Raw genomic sequence first — 18,258 nt, forward strand, 5'->3', positions numbered from 1 at the left:
AAAAGTTGCATTAGTACTGTCTGTTCAGAAAAGTTTATGCTTTTCTCTAAAGCACCTTCTACAGCTTGGTCATGTTTATTGGAGAAATTCAGGGTAAATACTTTGATCAAAAGTTACAGCAGGAGGGAGGCCTCGAACCTGGGTCCTTCGACTGCTCTAACAATTACATTACTTGACGTCACAAGCACCTCGTTTCAGTGATTCAAGGTCAAAGATAAACCTACAAATAAGGATTTGTTATTTTTTGGGGAGGAGAATCTTTTAATTTTGTAGTGTCATCTGTTAGTAAATCTACTAAAGCCATAACCGACATCGGGAGCTTATTAAAATCATAATTACTGAGAAGTTAATGATGCTTTTTCAGCTCCGAAAGCAGAACTTGTATTGTTTTTCTGAAGGAATCTTGGACACGCGTCGCAAGCTAGTAAGTTTTATTTCCCACATGAACGATAACGATCACAGTGAACTGTGTATTGATGCGGTCCTGTCAAGTTCTCTGCACAGCGGGAAAGCTACTCCACAGAAAGCGGCAAGGTCAAATTGCGAGCACACAAACCTCAAGCTGTGAAGAGGCCGGCCGAACCGGTCACCCCGATCAAGGGGTGCCATTTTCGGACTGAGGCCAATTAAGGGTCTAAACATTTAGGCCCCTGGCGAGGTGTTCCGCCAAGTCATAACAGCTTTCATCTCATCATCTCAACTGAAATCCGCATGGAAAATTGTCCGAAAGAATCAAAGCAGAAATAATTTGGGGGTTTGTATTAGCATGGTGTCTGAATGTCAAAAACAGGACCTCAGAAATAACTTTTTCAGCTGAGCTTGGTTCCCCCCCCATTATGAAAACAGAGAATGGGGAACATTATAAAAGCTTTTTTAATATATATTACCCATCAACGTAGAGCACTGGATACTGACTTTAAAGGAAAAAAACCTGATACGACTTGAAGCCACTGAAAACCCAATAGTGTGTATCCTTGAGCAAGGTCACTAGCCAATATGTGCACCAGAATAAAGGTCTTGAGGAGAGCTGTGCCTCAGATATGTTCCTTAATCCTTTCTGAAATGATGAACGAGTGATTCTTCACCTGCTGGAAAGCACTAAACTTGGGGGGGAGGGGAGATAGCTGTTAAGAGTTAAGTGTTTATCAAGCCAAATCAAAATGTCACTTTCGGTCTTTCCAGTTCAGAGTAGCTCATTTAAATACTGACATTTCCTGACTGATGAAACATAAATGCCATTAGAGTACACACAAAGAGTGCATAAACTATCTGCAAATATCAAACAACTGTTTAAATAGCTTTATAATTCTCAATGTCAACAAGCAAAACATTACAAAAAAAATAAAAAAGTGATTTTATATTACAAGACCCTGGGATCACAAACCCATCAGGCGCAAAAACAACTAAAGGGGATGAACATGTGCTTCCTCTTTTTCTCATCCAACCTTTATTTTTGAAGGCTACCGCTTTCCAGTGCAATACACTCACACCATTGTGTACATCATCATTTGAAGTGTTCTTTCACATGAACTAGAGTCTACTCAGAGCTTCAAAACACTGATTGCTTTTTCAGAAAGACCTTATACCCAAAGAAAGAGTTTATATTGACATCAGAATCCCATGTAACACTGGACTGGTGTCTGTTTTAAATAGAGAAAATGTATTAAATAACCATCAGGTGTAATGCTCATTAAAATTTGATAAGAGAGCCTGATGTATAAAATATAAAATGAGGTAAAGCATTAAAAAAAATGTAAACTTTGTGCATGGTAATCACAATCCATTAGTTTCACTGACAGAATTAAAATAGAAAATACGTGACATCTTTAATTAAAATCTGTGGGGACATTAATACTGTTGGTAGTTGAAGAACAGACTGCTCAACTATTCTGGAACATCTGGCTATAGCTCAAACTGGCATGGCACACAAAGACGCCAGGGATAATTTATTTCAATATGCAGACTTTGTGTTTAACTAACAAAATGCCAAATCGAGACAAAGCCATATAAGAAGCGTATTTATAATAAAAAAAATTTAAAAAAAAAAAAAAAAACCTACTGTGAATAGGCTGTTAAGGACCTTGAATAAATTAAAGAATATATTAAAACACTTCACTTTCTGTAGGGATGCTTTGCTCAGGTGTTCGATCACCAACGTCCCAGGAAGGACATACCCAGTTTCCTTACTAGTTAAACAGGTAGAACCCTGGTTAGGCTGCCACCTTGTAGCTGAAGGCCCTGGGTTTGAATCCCCATCCTGCTGTAGTACCCTGATCAAGGTAGTTAAGCTGAATTAATACAGTAAGAATACCATGGCTGTATAAATCAGTGTAAAGTACCACTGTGAGATGCTTCTAACAAAAGAGAAAGTTAAAAGAGAGTTCAAAACTAAATCAAGGTCATGTAGCAAAGGGCAGAAGATGTGATTAGGGGTCTTTATACAGTGTTAATTATACAGCATGACTGTACAGTGTTTTTTTACATCAAAAATTGTAATGCACTCTTTTTTTTTTTTTGAGATGCTTTGGAGAAAAGCATTTGCTAAATGAATAAGGGGTGCTTGTTCAACTCCTGCCATGGGGCCCTTCAGTGGCCCCTGTGACACTTTGGTAAACTACCAAAAAAAGTTACACTTTTCAACTGAGCTTTAAGAAGAAAACAAACGACAGAGGGGTATTTAGTATTGAAATAAATACTTCTGCTATTTGAAAGGGGGTTTCTTAATCAAAATTAGTGTTTTCGTTGAACTTGATGGGGATGGATGTTCCACTGCATCGTCAGTGACTCGACAAAGAGTGGGAGAGAGGGTCACTTAAGCACAGTTAACAGACATCTAACAAATATGATCTCCGACAAGGCTTATCGCTATTAAAAACTCATAAAGATAAACAACACCCGTCAGACAGGCCGTCTCCTTCGCTCTGAGTCTGTCTGCAGTGAGTGTTATTTATTATGAAACGGTCCTGTTTACTGCGTCACGTCGCAGCAATTGATCTGCGCTCATTTGATTTATTTTATCACATCGACTAAATGCTGCGCAGACGTGATAAAAGCACAGTTTCTGCAGCTTGAGTGCTAACTTAATTAATAAAGCATGTTGTAATCAACTGAAATTCGGCTGCGTTCGCTCCCCCCGCACACACACACCCGGGCCGTACCTCGTGCGTTGGTGTTACCGCCATGTGTAACTCTGGGCGGTATGCTGGAGTTCTGACTAACCATTTAAAAATGTCTAATAACTGTAACTGTTAATAAAAGGCCTTACCAGAAGAACAAGGGCGAAAATGGACCACCCGAGTACGGACTCTGACAGCAACGCTGCGGTCGCCATGTTCACTTCCTGCAACAAACCTGACTGTGAACGTCGTGTTTAAGTAAATAGACACCGACTCCAGATCAGTTTGTCCGCAACGCCCGTAACGGCTTTATGCAGCGGAGGGGATGCCTGCACTGACCTCGAATCAGTATTCGAAACGTAATCACAGAAGCGCTGTGACGTACCTGAGTGGGTGGAGCTCTCGACAGTGCGGGGACAAATGGAAACTAAATCAGTTCGTAAAACATAATCGCAACAGTAACGCACGTAAAGAAGTGGGAGGAGCTCGAAGGGGCGGGGCCACGATAACATTCTGTTCTCAAAATAGGGTTCACAAGCCACTTTATCGTGACGTCATGAACGAAAGCGCTACTGCGCGGGGCCACACTAAATCAGTTCTTCAATTACACAGAAAGAATACGCAACAACAGACAAATACTGTGTGATATATACAAAAAAAGTGGAATGACAAGGCATCAACATTTGCAAGAACCATAGACTGAACATAAACATACATATCCAAGTTAGATTTTTCTTTATGCTTTTGTTTCTCTTTATTTTTAAACGTATCTTTGAATGTTCTGTCAAAGCCCGTGCCATGATGACTTTCAACAGATATTAAAAGATGTGAAGAAACACAAATACTGTAGTCTGTATTTTGACTCAGAATGAGAATCTGTGTTGACCTCAGAAACACTCTGCAGGGTAAATCCCAGTCATTTCTATTCCAATTGGCTCACTGGCAGAAAAGTTAGGACACCGATTTCGGCATCCTGTGTATGAGGGATTCTAAAATTTGCATCTCTAAGAGCTGTTACCTGGCTGGACAACCGAACTACAGAAGGCGGATCTAATGGCCATCCAATGTTCACGTGCTGCTTAACGGGCTTATTCCCACAGGAAGTGGGGGGGCAGTTCTTAACCCAATTATTACCCTATTATATCCTTAACTGGGTAGGCTACTGTTCAGTGAAAGAAAATGTGAATAATCTGAGCCAAACAGCCACTGCATAGAGTGAACTGGATTTATCTGACCATTTCTTTAGTTATTAAACCTTTGTACAGCCAGAATATGCTAATGCACTCTTCTGTTTATTTAAAAGCATGAAGTACATACAGAATTTATTGTTGCTAAGTGCTTTCGAGTCCATGTTGACTCTTAGAGATAACATAGACAGAGCACATCCAGAATGTTCTGCCCTCCACTTGTGTGTAGGATTGAAAGGGGGTGTTCTTTGTCATTCTCGTAATTGAGTCTATCCATGTTCTTGCTGGTCTTCCTCTTATTTTCCCTCCAACTTTTCAAAGTGTGATTATATTCTTTGTCTCCAGTGTATAATAACCTGTCTCATCATTTGTGCTTCCAATGAAAGTTCTAGCTTGGTTTGATCCAAGATTTATATTTTAATTTACATTTATTCATTTAGAAGACACTTCGCTCCAAAGGAACATACATCTCAGGGAAAAATGCAATGAGTGCATTACATCAAACTTAGGACAGATTTGGATGCAGACACACGATTGTAGAGTACAGTAAATCATCTCTACAATCATGATCCATTTGTGTTTTCATAGCCAGCAACATATTTCAGAAAAGTCAACATATTTCCAATCCTGTAAGAATTTGAGATTATTGTTTTTGATAATCTTTTAACCAGCAACATTGTCTAAAACAGCACATGATATTAACAGACAACTTACAATAATGTACCCATTTATATAGCAAGGTGATTGTAGCAGAGTGATTCAGGACAAGCATCTTACTCAAGGCCACTGCATGAGGAACCTTCAGACTGCAAGCGAACAGCCCTAACCCCTGCATTACCTGCTGCCCCAGAGGTATAGTAGGTATCCCTGTACAAACATTCAGAAGCTAAGAAATACAAGTAACCTATTTGCATTGATTGATTTAGCTGAAGTTTTTTTCTCCAGAGTGACTTACAGTGTTAAGCTACCTAGAGTTATTTACCCATGAATACATCTTGGGAATTTTTTTATTACTGCAGCAATTAGGGTAAGTTCCTTCTTCAGCTAGGCAACCCTATGACCTTTAGATTCAAATGCAACAGTTTTAGACCACTATGCTACATGGTGCCCCCATACAATTACTGTATTCCAAGAAAAAATAGAAATCATAATCCACTCTAGCCAGTATATATCTAAAGTAATAATTCTGAACAAAAATGTGTTTGCAGGCATCCTATCCAGGGTGAAACCTCTTAGCCTTGCACCCACTGATTCTGGGACAAGTTCTAGACCATCATGATCCTGACCATGAAAGCAATTAACAAAACTGAGCAGGTGAGTAATATCTGTTTGTTAAACAGTTGAATACCCTTTTTCAAAAGATTTTGTAAAATTTTGTTTTGATCATTAAAGGAAAATTTGAGGTGGTTTGTCCTTAGATTTAGAGATCGTTGTTACAGAAGCCAGTCTTTGCTGATGCTGAAACAATGAGCATTGCATTAGCAGTAAAAGTATCCTGATCTTTGGGCCAACTCAGATTTTTTTTGGCTAACAGCAGATATTTTTCGATAAGTATACATAAAACTTGACATGGAGGTGGCATGCTAACTACACTCTTCACTAGTTTCAAGAGCTGCAGTGGGCTGGATGAAATGTTTCTATTTTAATTGCTCTGTGCATGAATCGTTAATGATCCATAAATTATATTGTCCTCGACATGGGCTAGAGATGATTTTTCTCATTATGTTTCTAACTTGTATTTGTGAAAGATAAAAAATTGTGATCCGTATTTTAAAATTCATTTGATGTATACTTATTTTTTTTTTACAAATTGTAGCAGACCTCTAAGGGGATTTTTAAAAATCCTACCTGAAATACATACCTTCTGAACCGCTTGTCCCATACGGGGTCACGGGGAACCGGAGCCTAACCCGGCAACTCAGGGCATAAGGCTGGAGGGGGAGGGGACACACCCAGGACGGGACGCCAGTCCATCGCAAGGTACCCCAAGCGAGACTTGAACCCCAGACCCACCGGAGAGCAGGACCCGGTCCAACCCACTGCGTCATATGTTAATATGTTAATAATATTAATACATTATACACCATTTCTTACTGTATCACTTCTTTTTGAATACGTCCACATTTTCAATCATATTTTATTCTTAAATCACAAACTGTTACAATGTATTATCTGTGGTTTCACTTGTGATTTCAATGCAATCTATTTGGCCTTTTTTTGTGAATTGCATTTATTGCATACAGTCCTTTGATAGTTCACAGTTCAAAGTGTAAAAAAGTGTTTACTACAATAAAATCAGTAATTTCATTACAGTGAAATATGTGATTGCATGAATATGGTGTGAATAATATATGAAGATCTTTGGTTTGCTGCTATATGCAAGAAAACAGCTTTCACTGTGTGATTATCAGAACATTTTTGAGTGAAAAAAGAAAATAAACTCACGATAACTCAGTCTGTCGTGGGCAGCCAACTCTGCAGCATAATCTCAAGATTTTCCCACCTCCTGCTGTTTTACCCTTGATTAGGAACAAACCTTAAATTAATACAGTAAAAATTACCCTGCTGCATAAACATATAAACCATCGTGAGGGATCATCTAAATAATAATAATAAATGACATCCATATGTGAGAAAATAGTTTCCATATGAGTCAGTCAGCTAGCACTAAAAAAGGACAACAAAAGAGAACTGCATAGTAACTCAGGACACAAGATATTGCACATCAATGTAAAAATAACTATAAATGTGTCACACTGTTACATAATGGCAATGTGTCTTTGGAAGTATTAACATGGATAAAAACATTTACAATGTGTATTTTTGCACAATAATGTTGTAAGATGACTGCTTTCTTTAGGTATCAAATCTCACTCATGCCATCCACAAAAAATGGCAGCAGAAACGTTGTGTGCCCACAATACTGACGGCATGGCCAGCAGGCAGAGCGGTTTGCATCTGGATTGGTGCTTGACGTTTTTTGTTGTTTTTTTTTTTTTTTTTTTCCTTCTGGAAGGTTCCCTATACAAATTCTGCTGAGCCATAAGACATGAGCTAAAAAAAGTTTGCAGCAATATGGCAGCTATGGGCCATCAGAGCGGCTAATCCTGGACGTAAGACAGCAGAATGACAAGCGGATATCTTAATGGGACCATGTTCTCCTTCTGAGGTAACAATGAAGAAAGTGAGTGGGTTTATAAAGTGAGTTTGATGAAGAGGAGCAGGATCATCCCAGATGAGTTATACTCTGAAGCAGCTCAAAGCAAGATGGAAAGGTATGTTTTTGTTTGGAAGTAGGCCTGCTGGAAAATGAATGTAGATTAGAAAAGTATACCCAGAAGGCATGATTCGGCATTGAGCATCATTGGCAAGCAACCTGCCCAGGCTGAAAAGAAATCCTGAGGATTGGCAGGTGTTGTTGTTATTCTGTAAAGACAACAGCGAGATGAGTGTACATTTTCATTGCTCAGAGAAAAAGTTATTAATTAAAGCTAAACATCAACTAAAACCATTCTAGAGGTATTTAGGACTTAGGATCTCAGATGTTCTTTTTGTGTACGTATCATTTTTATTCCTGAGGTACGCTAGTATTTAAGGAAATGCAATTGTTTACTGAAAAGATTTGATTTCTACACATATGGATGTTTGGAGTTTTCAGAAAGTTCCTATATTACCAATGGCCTCTTTTTAGTACTCATTGGAGGCATTCCTTACAAAACTTTGATGTAAAAATTATTCTATATAAAAAAGTTTCAGTCAAGTTTCATAAGTGCAACTAAAAATGAGAACATTTATTGTAATGATATAAATATGTACACAGATAGATTCAGCTTAACTGCAGGAAACTGAAGTCAGAGCTGCTTGTATAAGAACTGGTCATCTAAGTGGTCTGTTAAATTAACATAATATTAGTCAAATCCATATTGACCACCACTTCCTTCTCTTAAGAGAGTTTGGGAAAGAACATTCAATCATTTAGCTGATGCTTTTCTCCAAAGCAACATGCAATGTTAAGGTATTTACACTTATTTACCCATTTGTTCACCGGGGTAATTTTACTGGAGTAATATTGGGTAAGTTCCTTGCTCAAGGGTGCTATACCTGGAAGTGAGGCTCAAACCTGCAACCTGTGGGTTCAAAGGAAGCAGCTCTAACCACTACGGTATTAGCTTCCTAGTTTCATGGCAAGCACCAGGTGACCTGGTGGTAACAGTGCAATACCACGGGGAACTACGATACAAAAGCAAGAAAATGTTGTATACGTCCAAGCAGATTTGTGCTCTCTTCTTCTCTGTATACAAATGAAGTCTTTTTAATGTCAAATATCAGATTCTCCAGTTTTGGGTAACAGTAAAAATAAAGCAATGTAGTATCAATTCAGTTTTTCTTAGCCAGGCAAAAATATGCTGACAGCACATTTGTACAAGCTAAATCCGTAACTCTTAAAAACTGCTCATGGAAAAAACAAATATTACCTAACATAATTTAATGAAATGTGCAACATTCAACCACACAAAAAAAAATGCTCATTAAAACAAGGATTTGTACCCTGAAAGCTGGCAGTTAAAGTCCCAGCAGGGGAGCTGCTTCTGTACAGAGCTCCCTTCTCTAGAGATCTTGCTTGAAATTTCTGTCATAGTCTACTCAATTTTTCAGAGACTTAGGGCTACATCATCAGCTGAGAAACTATAATAATAATAATAATAATAATATCATTATTCTTATTTTTATTAATATTTTTATTATTATTATTATTATTATTATTATTATTATTATTTAAAAAAATGAAAAAATAACCAAAAAAAAACACAGTAGGTCTAAACCAGTCTCTGCACAACCAATCTCACTTAGCTTTACTCTTCTTTTCCTCACTTTACATCTGTGCAAAACTTTTTAATTAACAGTCAATGGGCGTCAAAAGTGAAATATGCTCGGAGGGCATGTGCTGGCCTTCCTGAATAATTCAACCACTTGGATGCCACTTGCCTCTGCACATTTTATATTTGATGAGCTTGTTGGCGTGGAGAGTAAATGTAGCTCCCCAAGAATCCCTCTGTGAGAGAGTCATTGCTGCACATGAATCATCTGAGGGTTTCTTCTCTACTGGAGGGCAATACGCAGGTGGTCGGTTTGAGCCAAACCATCTGAAATGTGAGAATAAAGTTTTTGATTCAAACCAGCTCCTCACATAGATTATCAAGTTCACCCACAGTGCACAGAGTTCTCATTAATATTAAGGTAAATGAATATAACTGCATGAGTAATGGTAACTACAGTACCCGTCAGAAGTTTGAGTACACTTTTCTTTACAATTCATAGTGTATATACTGATCATTACTATGAGTTGTCTCTCACTTTTCTTCTTGGTCATAGGTGTTTGAAATTTACAGTTATTTATTTTAGCAGATGCTTTTCTCCAAAGCAACTTCCAATGAATTCAATACAGTGTTATCAGACCAGACATTTTATTCACCAAAGTGACATACACTGCTAGATACATTACTTACAATGGGTCACTCATCTATATATCAGTGGAACACGCTCTCTCTGTCACTCACACACTATGGGGGAACCTGACCAGCATGTCTTCAGACTGTGGGAGGAAACCAGAGCACCTGGAGGAAACCCACACAAACACGGGGAGAACATGCAAACTCCACACAGACTGAACAGGGATTGAACCCATGTCCTCTCGTACCACCCACCCAAGCACTGCAAGACAGCAGTGCTACTCACTGTGCCACCATGCTGTCCATGCGATGTGTTTCAGTCTGTTATCCTGCTGAAGAATGAAGGACTAGCCAGGTAGTTGTAATCTTAATGCAACGGCATTTCTCAGAAGCCTTGTTGGCTGGGATTACAATGGACTTGCATTTATTCATTTAACTGACACTTTTCTCAAAAGCAACTTAGAATGTCAATCTAGGTACCTACCAACCTACTTGTAAAGATCATCAATGCTATGACCAAGAATGCACCTCTAGTCTATGACCCTACTCCTCCATGATGGACAGAGGGAACTACACAGATACAGCACACATGATCAGTTCCAGTGTCCTACAAATACTTGTTCATGAAACTGATGTTGTTCTCATTCTGAGTCCATAAGACCAACTTCCACTGCAAAGGTGTCCAGTGTCTGCCTTCTGGCCCAGACATTTTTGGTTTCTAATACATGTACTATAACTTTTGACTGGTAGCCTACTGTTCATACGAATGTTATACATATTGAAAAAGAAGCCTACTTTACAGAGGTCACATCGTTGATATGATGCAATTATACTAAATTCCTATGTATTTAGCTTGTTACCCAAACCAGAAAGCTTGTTAAGATTCTTAGGGTATCAGTAATAATCATGTAGGGTAAGCAACCAGAGATAAGATGCTCCTCAACTTCTGTTGTGTCAGAAAAAGTAACACAATTAACTGCCACTGTTTTACAAACAGGCAATAGCTCTTTTTAACTTATTCACAAAGTGCTTAATGTGTCCCATTTATTTTGCTCTTCTGTCTCTTTGATAACCTGGCTAACCGGTGTTTTTCTCCTTGTTTGTAAAGTAAATGTTTAATTTGTTCTCTTATTAAGTATGATTTAATTCTAACACCAATCTTATTTACTTCTAATTATGCTTAAATCCAATATTTCACTGTGATATCCCATTTGTTAGAGTAATTACTGTTTCACACGTAGACCAAGATAAAGGTGCCAAATAAAATGGCTTCATGGGGATAATTACAATAAAGATGATAATAATTGACAATAAACTGGCTCACAGGCTGGCTGTATTAGGTTATATTAATTTTTGCATGATGTTCCTTCAGATGAGGAGGATTTTTTTATGGAGCATCTTTTAAAGTGAGAGACATGTCACCCAAGATGTGGACTCTAGTTTTATAGCTCTGACTTCTTGTTTTATTTATGCCCAGCATCGTCTTACCTAAATGGGCGCCGTGATGCGGGCCCTCCAAGAGGTTGCTATAGCAATGACACACACAAAGGAAAGAGTTCAAAAAGGAAAGCATGCGGAAATATGAGATTTCCTTCCGACACGTAAATGACTATCACATCAGTGGGCAAAATATTTACAGCAGGCTGAGAGAAACCAGAATACATCAGTGAAAGGGATAGATATAAGATTATGCAAATGAATGAAAACATACTTTTTTAATCTGAGAAATATGTAGATTTATACAAAATAAGGATTCACATGTACTGGGGCAATGAAGGTAAAAGTTTTGCTTTGTACTGAGTTAAGAAGTCACAACTATATTATAAAGTCTATATTTAAACTAAATGTCTTTGAGTGTAATGTTGCTCATCTAATTAACAAGAATTAATCTCAAAATCTCTACTGATATTGATAAAATGAATGTGGTTTCTGTTTCAAGCTCAGACAGAGTAAAGCTGACTTCATGGGAAGGCTGAAAAATCAAGAGCAGTCAACGTCAAAGTTCAAAAAGTGTCACTAAAGCTGCTTTAATGTCAAACTGTTTAACTCGTTATGAATCAAATTATTTAAAAATGTTGCTTTTCATTAACCTTAAAGATGAACAACCCATTGGACTGCAGGGCAATTTTTTTTGACATCTTGACTACAGTGCGTACACCAATAAAATAGCATTGATGCAATATGTTTATAACGTTACAATAATAATTATTCTCATTTTCTTGTGGATGACTATGGGGGAAAATTAAAAACTGTAGGCTATTACCGAAGGCACATTCAGCATCTTATTGCCAGAAATAAGCAAACTAACAATGTTAGCTAATGCAGAAAATTGCAAAACTGTTTTGACAAGCCATCTCATCAAGGATGCTTAATTAAAACATTATACCTTAGCGGGCTGCTGCCCTTGAGGTGCATTAGGGAAGATCTTTAAGTGGTTATTCTACAGAATCCCAACCTCTTACTGATGAATCATTATAAACAGCTACAGAGCTCTCTAAAGCCCTCCTGATACATCTTTTTAAAGCTGTGATGTTATTTAATTATGATTTAAGGGCTGCCTGATTTATCTTAGCTGCCCCATAAGAATATACATATGTTTTCCATACTTATACTACCCACAGGATGTAAATTTGAAGTGACAATACAGCTTAGATCCATCCACATGTTAAGAGCAACTTTGCCTAAACAGTGCATTAATATGGGGTTATTTCTAGCACATACATCATACATCAACATGCTAATCTCTCGTTCATCATCTGCCCATGACCTACAGTAGTACACAGGGAACCTTCTCTTTTGTTGAGGTTGGTTTGACATTTCTCATATAAAACACGAGTACTGCAGTGTTTCGAGGTTCCTCTGCTGACATTTATTACCCTGACATAGAGCTTCTTTCTGGGATAAGTAGCAGACCTGCAGTCCAAATGAAAGGTAAATGGTCCAGATGGCATGCAAGCTGACTTTTGTACTGTACTTCTTTCTCTCCTGTGAATTAAAACAGTACTTTCATATTTGGTTCATTTTTCAGAGGTATTTGACAATAAGTCTTGTGTCCTAAGAACTCGAGGCTACTATAAATTGTGGGAAGGCTGATATTGTTGAATGGAGAGTGAAATTGCAAATGTGCCTTATGCAGCCAGGGTTGAGCTGGCCTGATATATTTAATCTCACTTAGATCATATCTCTAAGCAGAAAATTGGAAACTTGTGAATTCCACTAAAAAAATGATTGATATTTACATTGGTCAAAGTTGACCAAATTAAGGAACTGATAAAAGTTTGACAAAAACAAAATTGATGAAACGCTCAACAAGATATTTAACTAGTTCAAATGCAAATAATGCCTTCCAGAACTTCGTAAAGTTCAACTGAAACCATTTAGAAAACTTGCAATTAAGGATCCATGGATCCATATACTGTATGACCTGTGTACTCCTGATGTAGATTGTATGTTGGTTAAAATAAAAATCAGAAGCAGACATCCCACTTAAATTTAGTTTTTCTCAAAACTCTATATCTCAACTTTATAGTCATTAAAAAACAGTTTGGTCCTGAAGGCCTGGAACTTTACTGACTACTGCATAAACTGTTTAATCTAAATTTGAAATTTCTTTTGAATTTTGTGGTGCATATTATGAAACTGCATGGGGCTGCAACCCACGTTGAAGGTATGAATGATCATCACCCCCTAATGGAGGTTACATAAAGCAAAAGTCCTGTAGCACAAGAGTTGTAGGACCACGCCCAAGAACCCCAGCCGCACATTATCTGATCAGATGCCTGAAATGGCTTATAACAGGCTGGATGTACTCTCTCACTGGGAAAGTAAAGTGACTTTATGGGTATTTGAATTGAAATCATTGCTCTTAAACGCCCACTATGAAAGTTCAAATAAACAGTTTCATCCATCTGTCCAGTTTCAATATCCGCTTGTCCTCAGCAGGGTCACCATGATCTGGAGCCTATCCTGGAAGCAATGGGCATAAAGGCTTGGGGGTACACCCTGGATGGGACGCCAGTCCATCACAGGGTAGCCACACAGTCACTCACCCTATCACACAGTATGGGTGATTCAGTATCACCAGTTCACCTTAACTGCATGTATTTGCAGACTGTGGGAGAAAACCAGAGCACCCACAGGAAACTTCTCGCAGTGCTGCTCGCCATGCCACCATGTCACCACCAAACCTTTGTTGTTGTTGCTGCTGCTGCTACTGATGTTTAGTTGAGTATTTAGTTCAAGGAAATTTACTATGTTAGAGTTTTCCGGGGGGGGTGCGGTGGCGCAGTGGCGCAGTGGGTTGGACCACAGTCCTGCTCTCTGGTGGGTCTGGGGTTCAAGTCCTGCTTGGGGTGCCTTGCGATGGACTGGCGTCCTGTCCTGGGTGTGTCCCCTCCCCCTCCGGCCCTACGCCCTGTGTTACCGGGTAGGCTCCGGTTCCCCGTGACCCCGTATGGGATAAGCGGTTCTGAAAGTGTGTGTGAGTTTTCCAGTACTTTAAACATTTATTCAGAAGTTATTCTTGCTGTACCAGTTCAGGGTAAGAAGAACCAATCGATGATACTCCGGAAGGAGTGGGTTTTGATCCATGAATCATCAGATTTCTAGACCACAGCCCTAACCAGGACACAACTTGCTGCCCATTGAAAGAAGTCCTAACCAGAAATTTATGTGTTTTAAAGTTTTCAAATTTTACTCGGTGTTAGAGGAAGACTTATTTAGCGACAGAATTTTTCTTTGTCCTATTTCAGTCCTATACTGCACTTTTTGAATATGAAAATGTTTTCCTTTGTTTTTCTAGTAAAGTGTAGTCTTGTCACTCTATTACATTTTCTTATTTTTGAGAGTCCTCATTACAAACAAAGGTGGTGCAGTGGTGCAGTGGGCTGGACCAGGTCCTGCTCTCCGGTAGACTTGGGGTTCGAGTCCCGCTTGGGGTGCCTTGCGACAGACTGGTGTCCTGTCCTGGGTGTGTCCCCTCCAGCCTTATGCCCTGTGTTGCTAGTTTAGGCTCCAGCTTGCTGCAACCCTGTATGGGATAAGCAGTTTAGACAGTGTGTGTGAATTATGAATGAATATTTCTCTTTTGTTTGGATGTACATAAGCGAAGTATGATTTTACAGAATGCAATTCTCTAAAAATTATATGTTCCGTCATACATATAAAATAACCTTTCCAGCATGGAGTTCATAAAAGTGTTAAACTGTAAAAGTTATCATAGGTATACGCCAAGCAATACAGTTTGCGTGGATAGTACTGTTTATTACTATCGATATTAAAAACATACCTCAAAAATAATAAAGAGAGGAAATACCAAACAAGCAGATCCTTTTTAATTCTAAAGTATCTGCCAGTGAATTCGGTGTGGGAAAAAAATGTTTTAAACAAATTTACATATATTTTACACACAGCTGGTTGACATTGTTATCTTCCATCTTTTCATAGTAAATATAGCTGACTGGGAGCATTTCATGAAGTGCATTTTTAAGGATGAACTACTTCACTTTTTATCAAGCAGAGTTTTGACTCATCTTACATTTTACATCTTAGAAATCTCAGAAAGTATTTTCTGTCAAAATATGCTTACAGTGTAAGTACAGCTTGGTATGATTGCTTACATTTCTTACACTGTTTTACTGCGTCAAAACACAAAAAAAGGTTGTTATAACGTATGCAAAGTGCATCCAAATGATAATGCTTCTTTTGTCAACTACCTGAATATTAAAACAGCAATCTACCAAAATTATGACCCTTATTTATTCATCTTTCAGATTCAGTGGACATGAGAGTAAGCTGAAGCACGCAATACAGATTACAAAATTCCATTACAGCCAAGCAACTCATCACAGTTACTGAAATATTCCAGCATCATTGAAATAATGTAACATATAGCACCATACAGATTATACTACAATTTCTACTGTAAAAATGCCCTGGCAGACTGAAAGTCCATGACTTGTGCTGTACTTAAATATAAGTTGGCTAATAAATTTAGGGAGCAGGCATGTACATCACATGACCCAAGGGGTTTGTGTTTTGGTGCAGTAGGGAGACAAACGGACGGACAACCAGCTGAGGGACAGCGGAGGACTGGGATGAAACATGAATGCTGGCCGCACAGTTTTGAAAGACATGAACCACACAGAGAAAATTTAAATTGGGTTTTGGAGAGCGCCATCAAGAAGTGTTGGTTGCCTGTTATTTTTCTTTTGTTGCTTCAACCAAAGCAGTTTGTAGTATTTGTTTAGTTTATTCAGCTGGGTATTTTGTGGAAGCAATTCACAAGGGTACCACAGCAGAAGTGAAGCAGCACTGAATTGGAAACTGTCAGGATATAAGTCCAAGTCCTTAACCACTACACTACCTGGGATATTAGCCTCACAGGGCTCACTAAATGCGCCAGCAGGGAGGGGCAGGGTACAGTAGCTGGAGGCTAAACAGGGTAGATATCTAAAGTATATCTGCATCAGTGGTTGTACAGGGTGCATTGGGCTGGGGCAATAGGTGGATGTCCATCCATCCATCCATCCCCATCCATCCCCATCCATCCATCTCTTTTATAGGGTCATTGTGATCCTAGGAAACACAAGAGCGAAATGCATTAGATAACAGTTAGTTGGGATATTTCACATATCATGTTCTGGAGAAACTGATGAGTTCAAGGCAAGTTTCAGTGGGTCTAAGGAATGTAAATACAACAATTTGCAGAAAATTGCTTTGGTCCCTGTTTCTTCCAGAAATGAGGAGTAAAGTTTCACTCGAAGCTGCTGGGACGTGTGAGACATTTGAGGAGAGGAAGCCGTAAGATCAGAATCAGCAAGGCTTTTGGCAACAGCTGGACGAGCCCTCAATGAATGGCTACAGTATAATTGGCTGAACCATCTCCCACAGATGGAGAATAGCAACTGGCAAGGAATGGATCTTCCTGTAAATTTTAATTAGGGATAACATTATATTTAAAACATCAGATTTTGCTGTTCGAGAGATTAAAAAGTCACGAATCAGATATCCCAGAATCAATAAAACATTTTAATGAAGTTACAATTGCATTTTAATGGGCCATGACTACTTCAGAAGAAGTGAGTTTTAAAAGGACAAGTGGTGTTCTGCAAAATGGGTATTCATCATGTGGCACAGCCAGTGCACATAAGGAGGTAAGTTATACTATAACTACTAAATCTCTGCCCCCCTTTAATATTGAGTCGTCCACTGGGGTATGCAGTTAGTATTTTTTATGGTTGTTGCTCATACCACTTAGCAGTCTTTACCCATGTTTTCATGATATAAATAGCAATACCTCATACAGTTTGGGAACTACTTTAAAAACTTAGAGACTGCTCAGTTAGCTCTATTTTGAAATATCAGGCTCTCTACATTCTTTTATTAAAATGCATTGCTTGCAATTATGGATTTCCTTATTGCAAATTTACTGCCCAGACATTTTAAATTGTTGAATTAGTTGGAAGGACCTGCTGTGCGACTTTCATACCACAAGAAGAGACTGCATAACATGTGGTTAAGGCATTTGTCTCAGCTGGAGCTAAACAGTCACTTACATTCTTCAAAGTAACGAGATGTAAAAATAAAATTCGGCGTGTTATTTTGAAACAACGAATATTAATTTGCCTGCAATACTCTATATATGTAAACATGTAGAATATGAGTGAGAGCAGCGGGTGTCAGACTTCTATTGACTGTACTCACTCATTATATACCTGGCATGCACACACACACACACACACACACACACACACACACAGAAACAGCAGAAATGAAAATGAAACATGTTATATATATATATATATATATATAATATATAATATAAACAAATAATTATATATTTTTCATTTTCATTTCTGCACATATATATATATATATATATATATATATATATATATATTATTAAAAAAAAACAACCTATACATAGGTTTTTTTTTTTTTTTCCATTTCTGCAATTCCCTTCCATGTCTGCAAAAAGTGAAATGACATTAAGTGACCAAGCTTTCGTTTTGGGCACAAGAGGCTCAGATTTTATAAGCAAATGAAGATGAATACTTATTGCAAACGTTAAGCATGATGTTGATTATTATTATTATTATTATTATTATTATTATTATTATTGTTGTTGTTGTTGTTGCTGCTGTTGCTGCTGTCCCTTTTTGTTTCCTTACGAGCTAATATCTGTGAATGACTTTTATTCCCACGAATAAATTGGTGTTGCCAGAGCGCGCGTGCCGGAGGGGACCCTGGTGCATCCAGTGTATTTTAGTAATGACTCAGTGGGAGGGTCACTCACTGTGACTAATAAGGACAGGGATCCAGCCACAGATCCCATTCTCACTTTTTTATTTCCAGCCTACTTTGGAATCGCTGCTGTTTTCCAACATCATGTGTCCATTACCCCTGTAGGATTTGTTGTTGTTGTTATTTTTATTTTTTATTTATTGTTCTTATTCTGTTTTTTTTTTTTTTTTTTTTTTTTTTTTTAAATTTTATAATCTGCTT

At 38.2% G+C, this 18,258-nt stretch overlaps 1 protein-coding gene across 1 annotated transcript in view; it reads right to left on the reverse strand.

Annotated features, from left to right (window-relative positions):
* lmbrd1 (LMBR1 domain containing 1) overlaps positions 1 to 3,358 on the reverse strand; it is a 69,027-nt gene extending 65,669 nt beyond the window's left edge. Inside the window, exon 1 of the mRNA XM_018749625.2 lies at positions 3,266 to 3,358. Coding sequence (XP_018605141.2) covers positions 3,266 to 3,331 — 66 coding nt within the window. The 5' untranslated portion in view covers positions 3,332 to 3,358. The remainder of the gene's footprint in view (positions 1 to 3,265) is intronic.
* Between the last annotated feature and the right edge of the window lie 14,900 nt (positions 3,359 to 18,258).

This window comes from Scleropages formosus, chromosome 4 (genome assembly GCF_900964775.1).
Source record: "Scleropages formosus chromosome 4, fSclFor1.1, whole genome shotgun sequence".
Classification (NCBI taxonomy): domain Eukaryota; kingdom Metazoa; phylum Chordata; class Actinopteri; order Osteoglossiformes; family Osteoglossidae; genus Scleropages; species Scleropages formosus.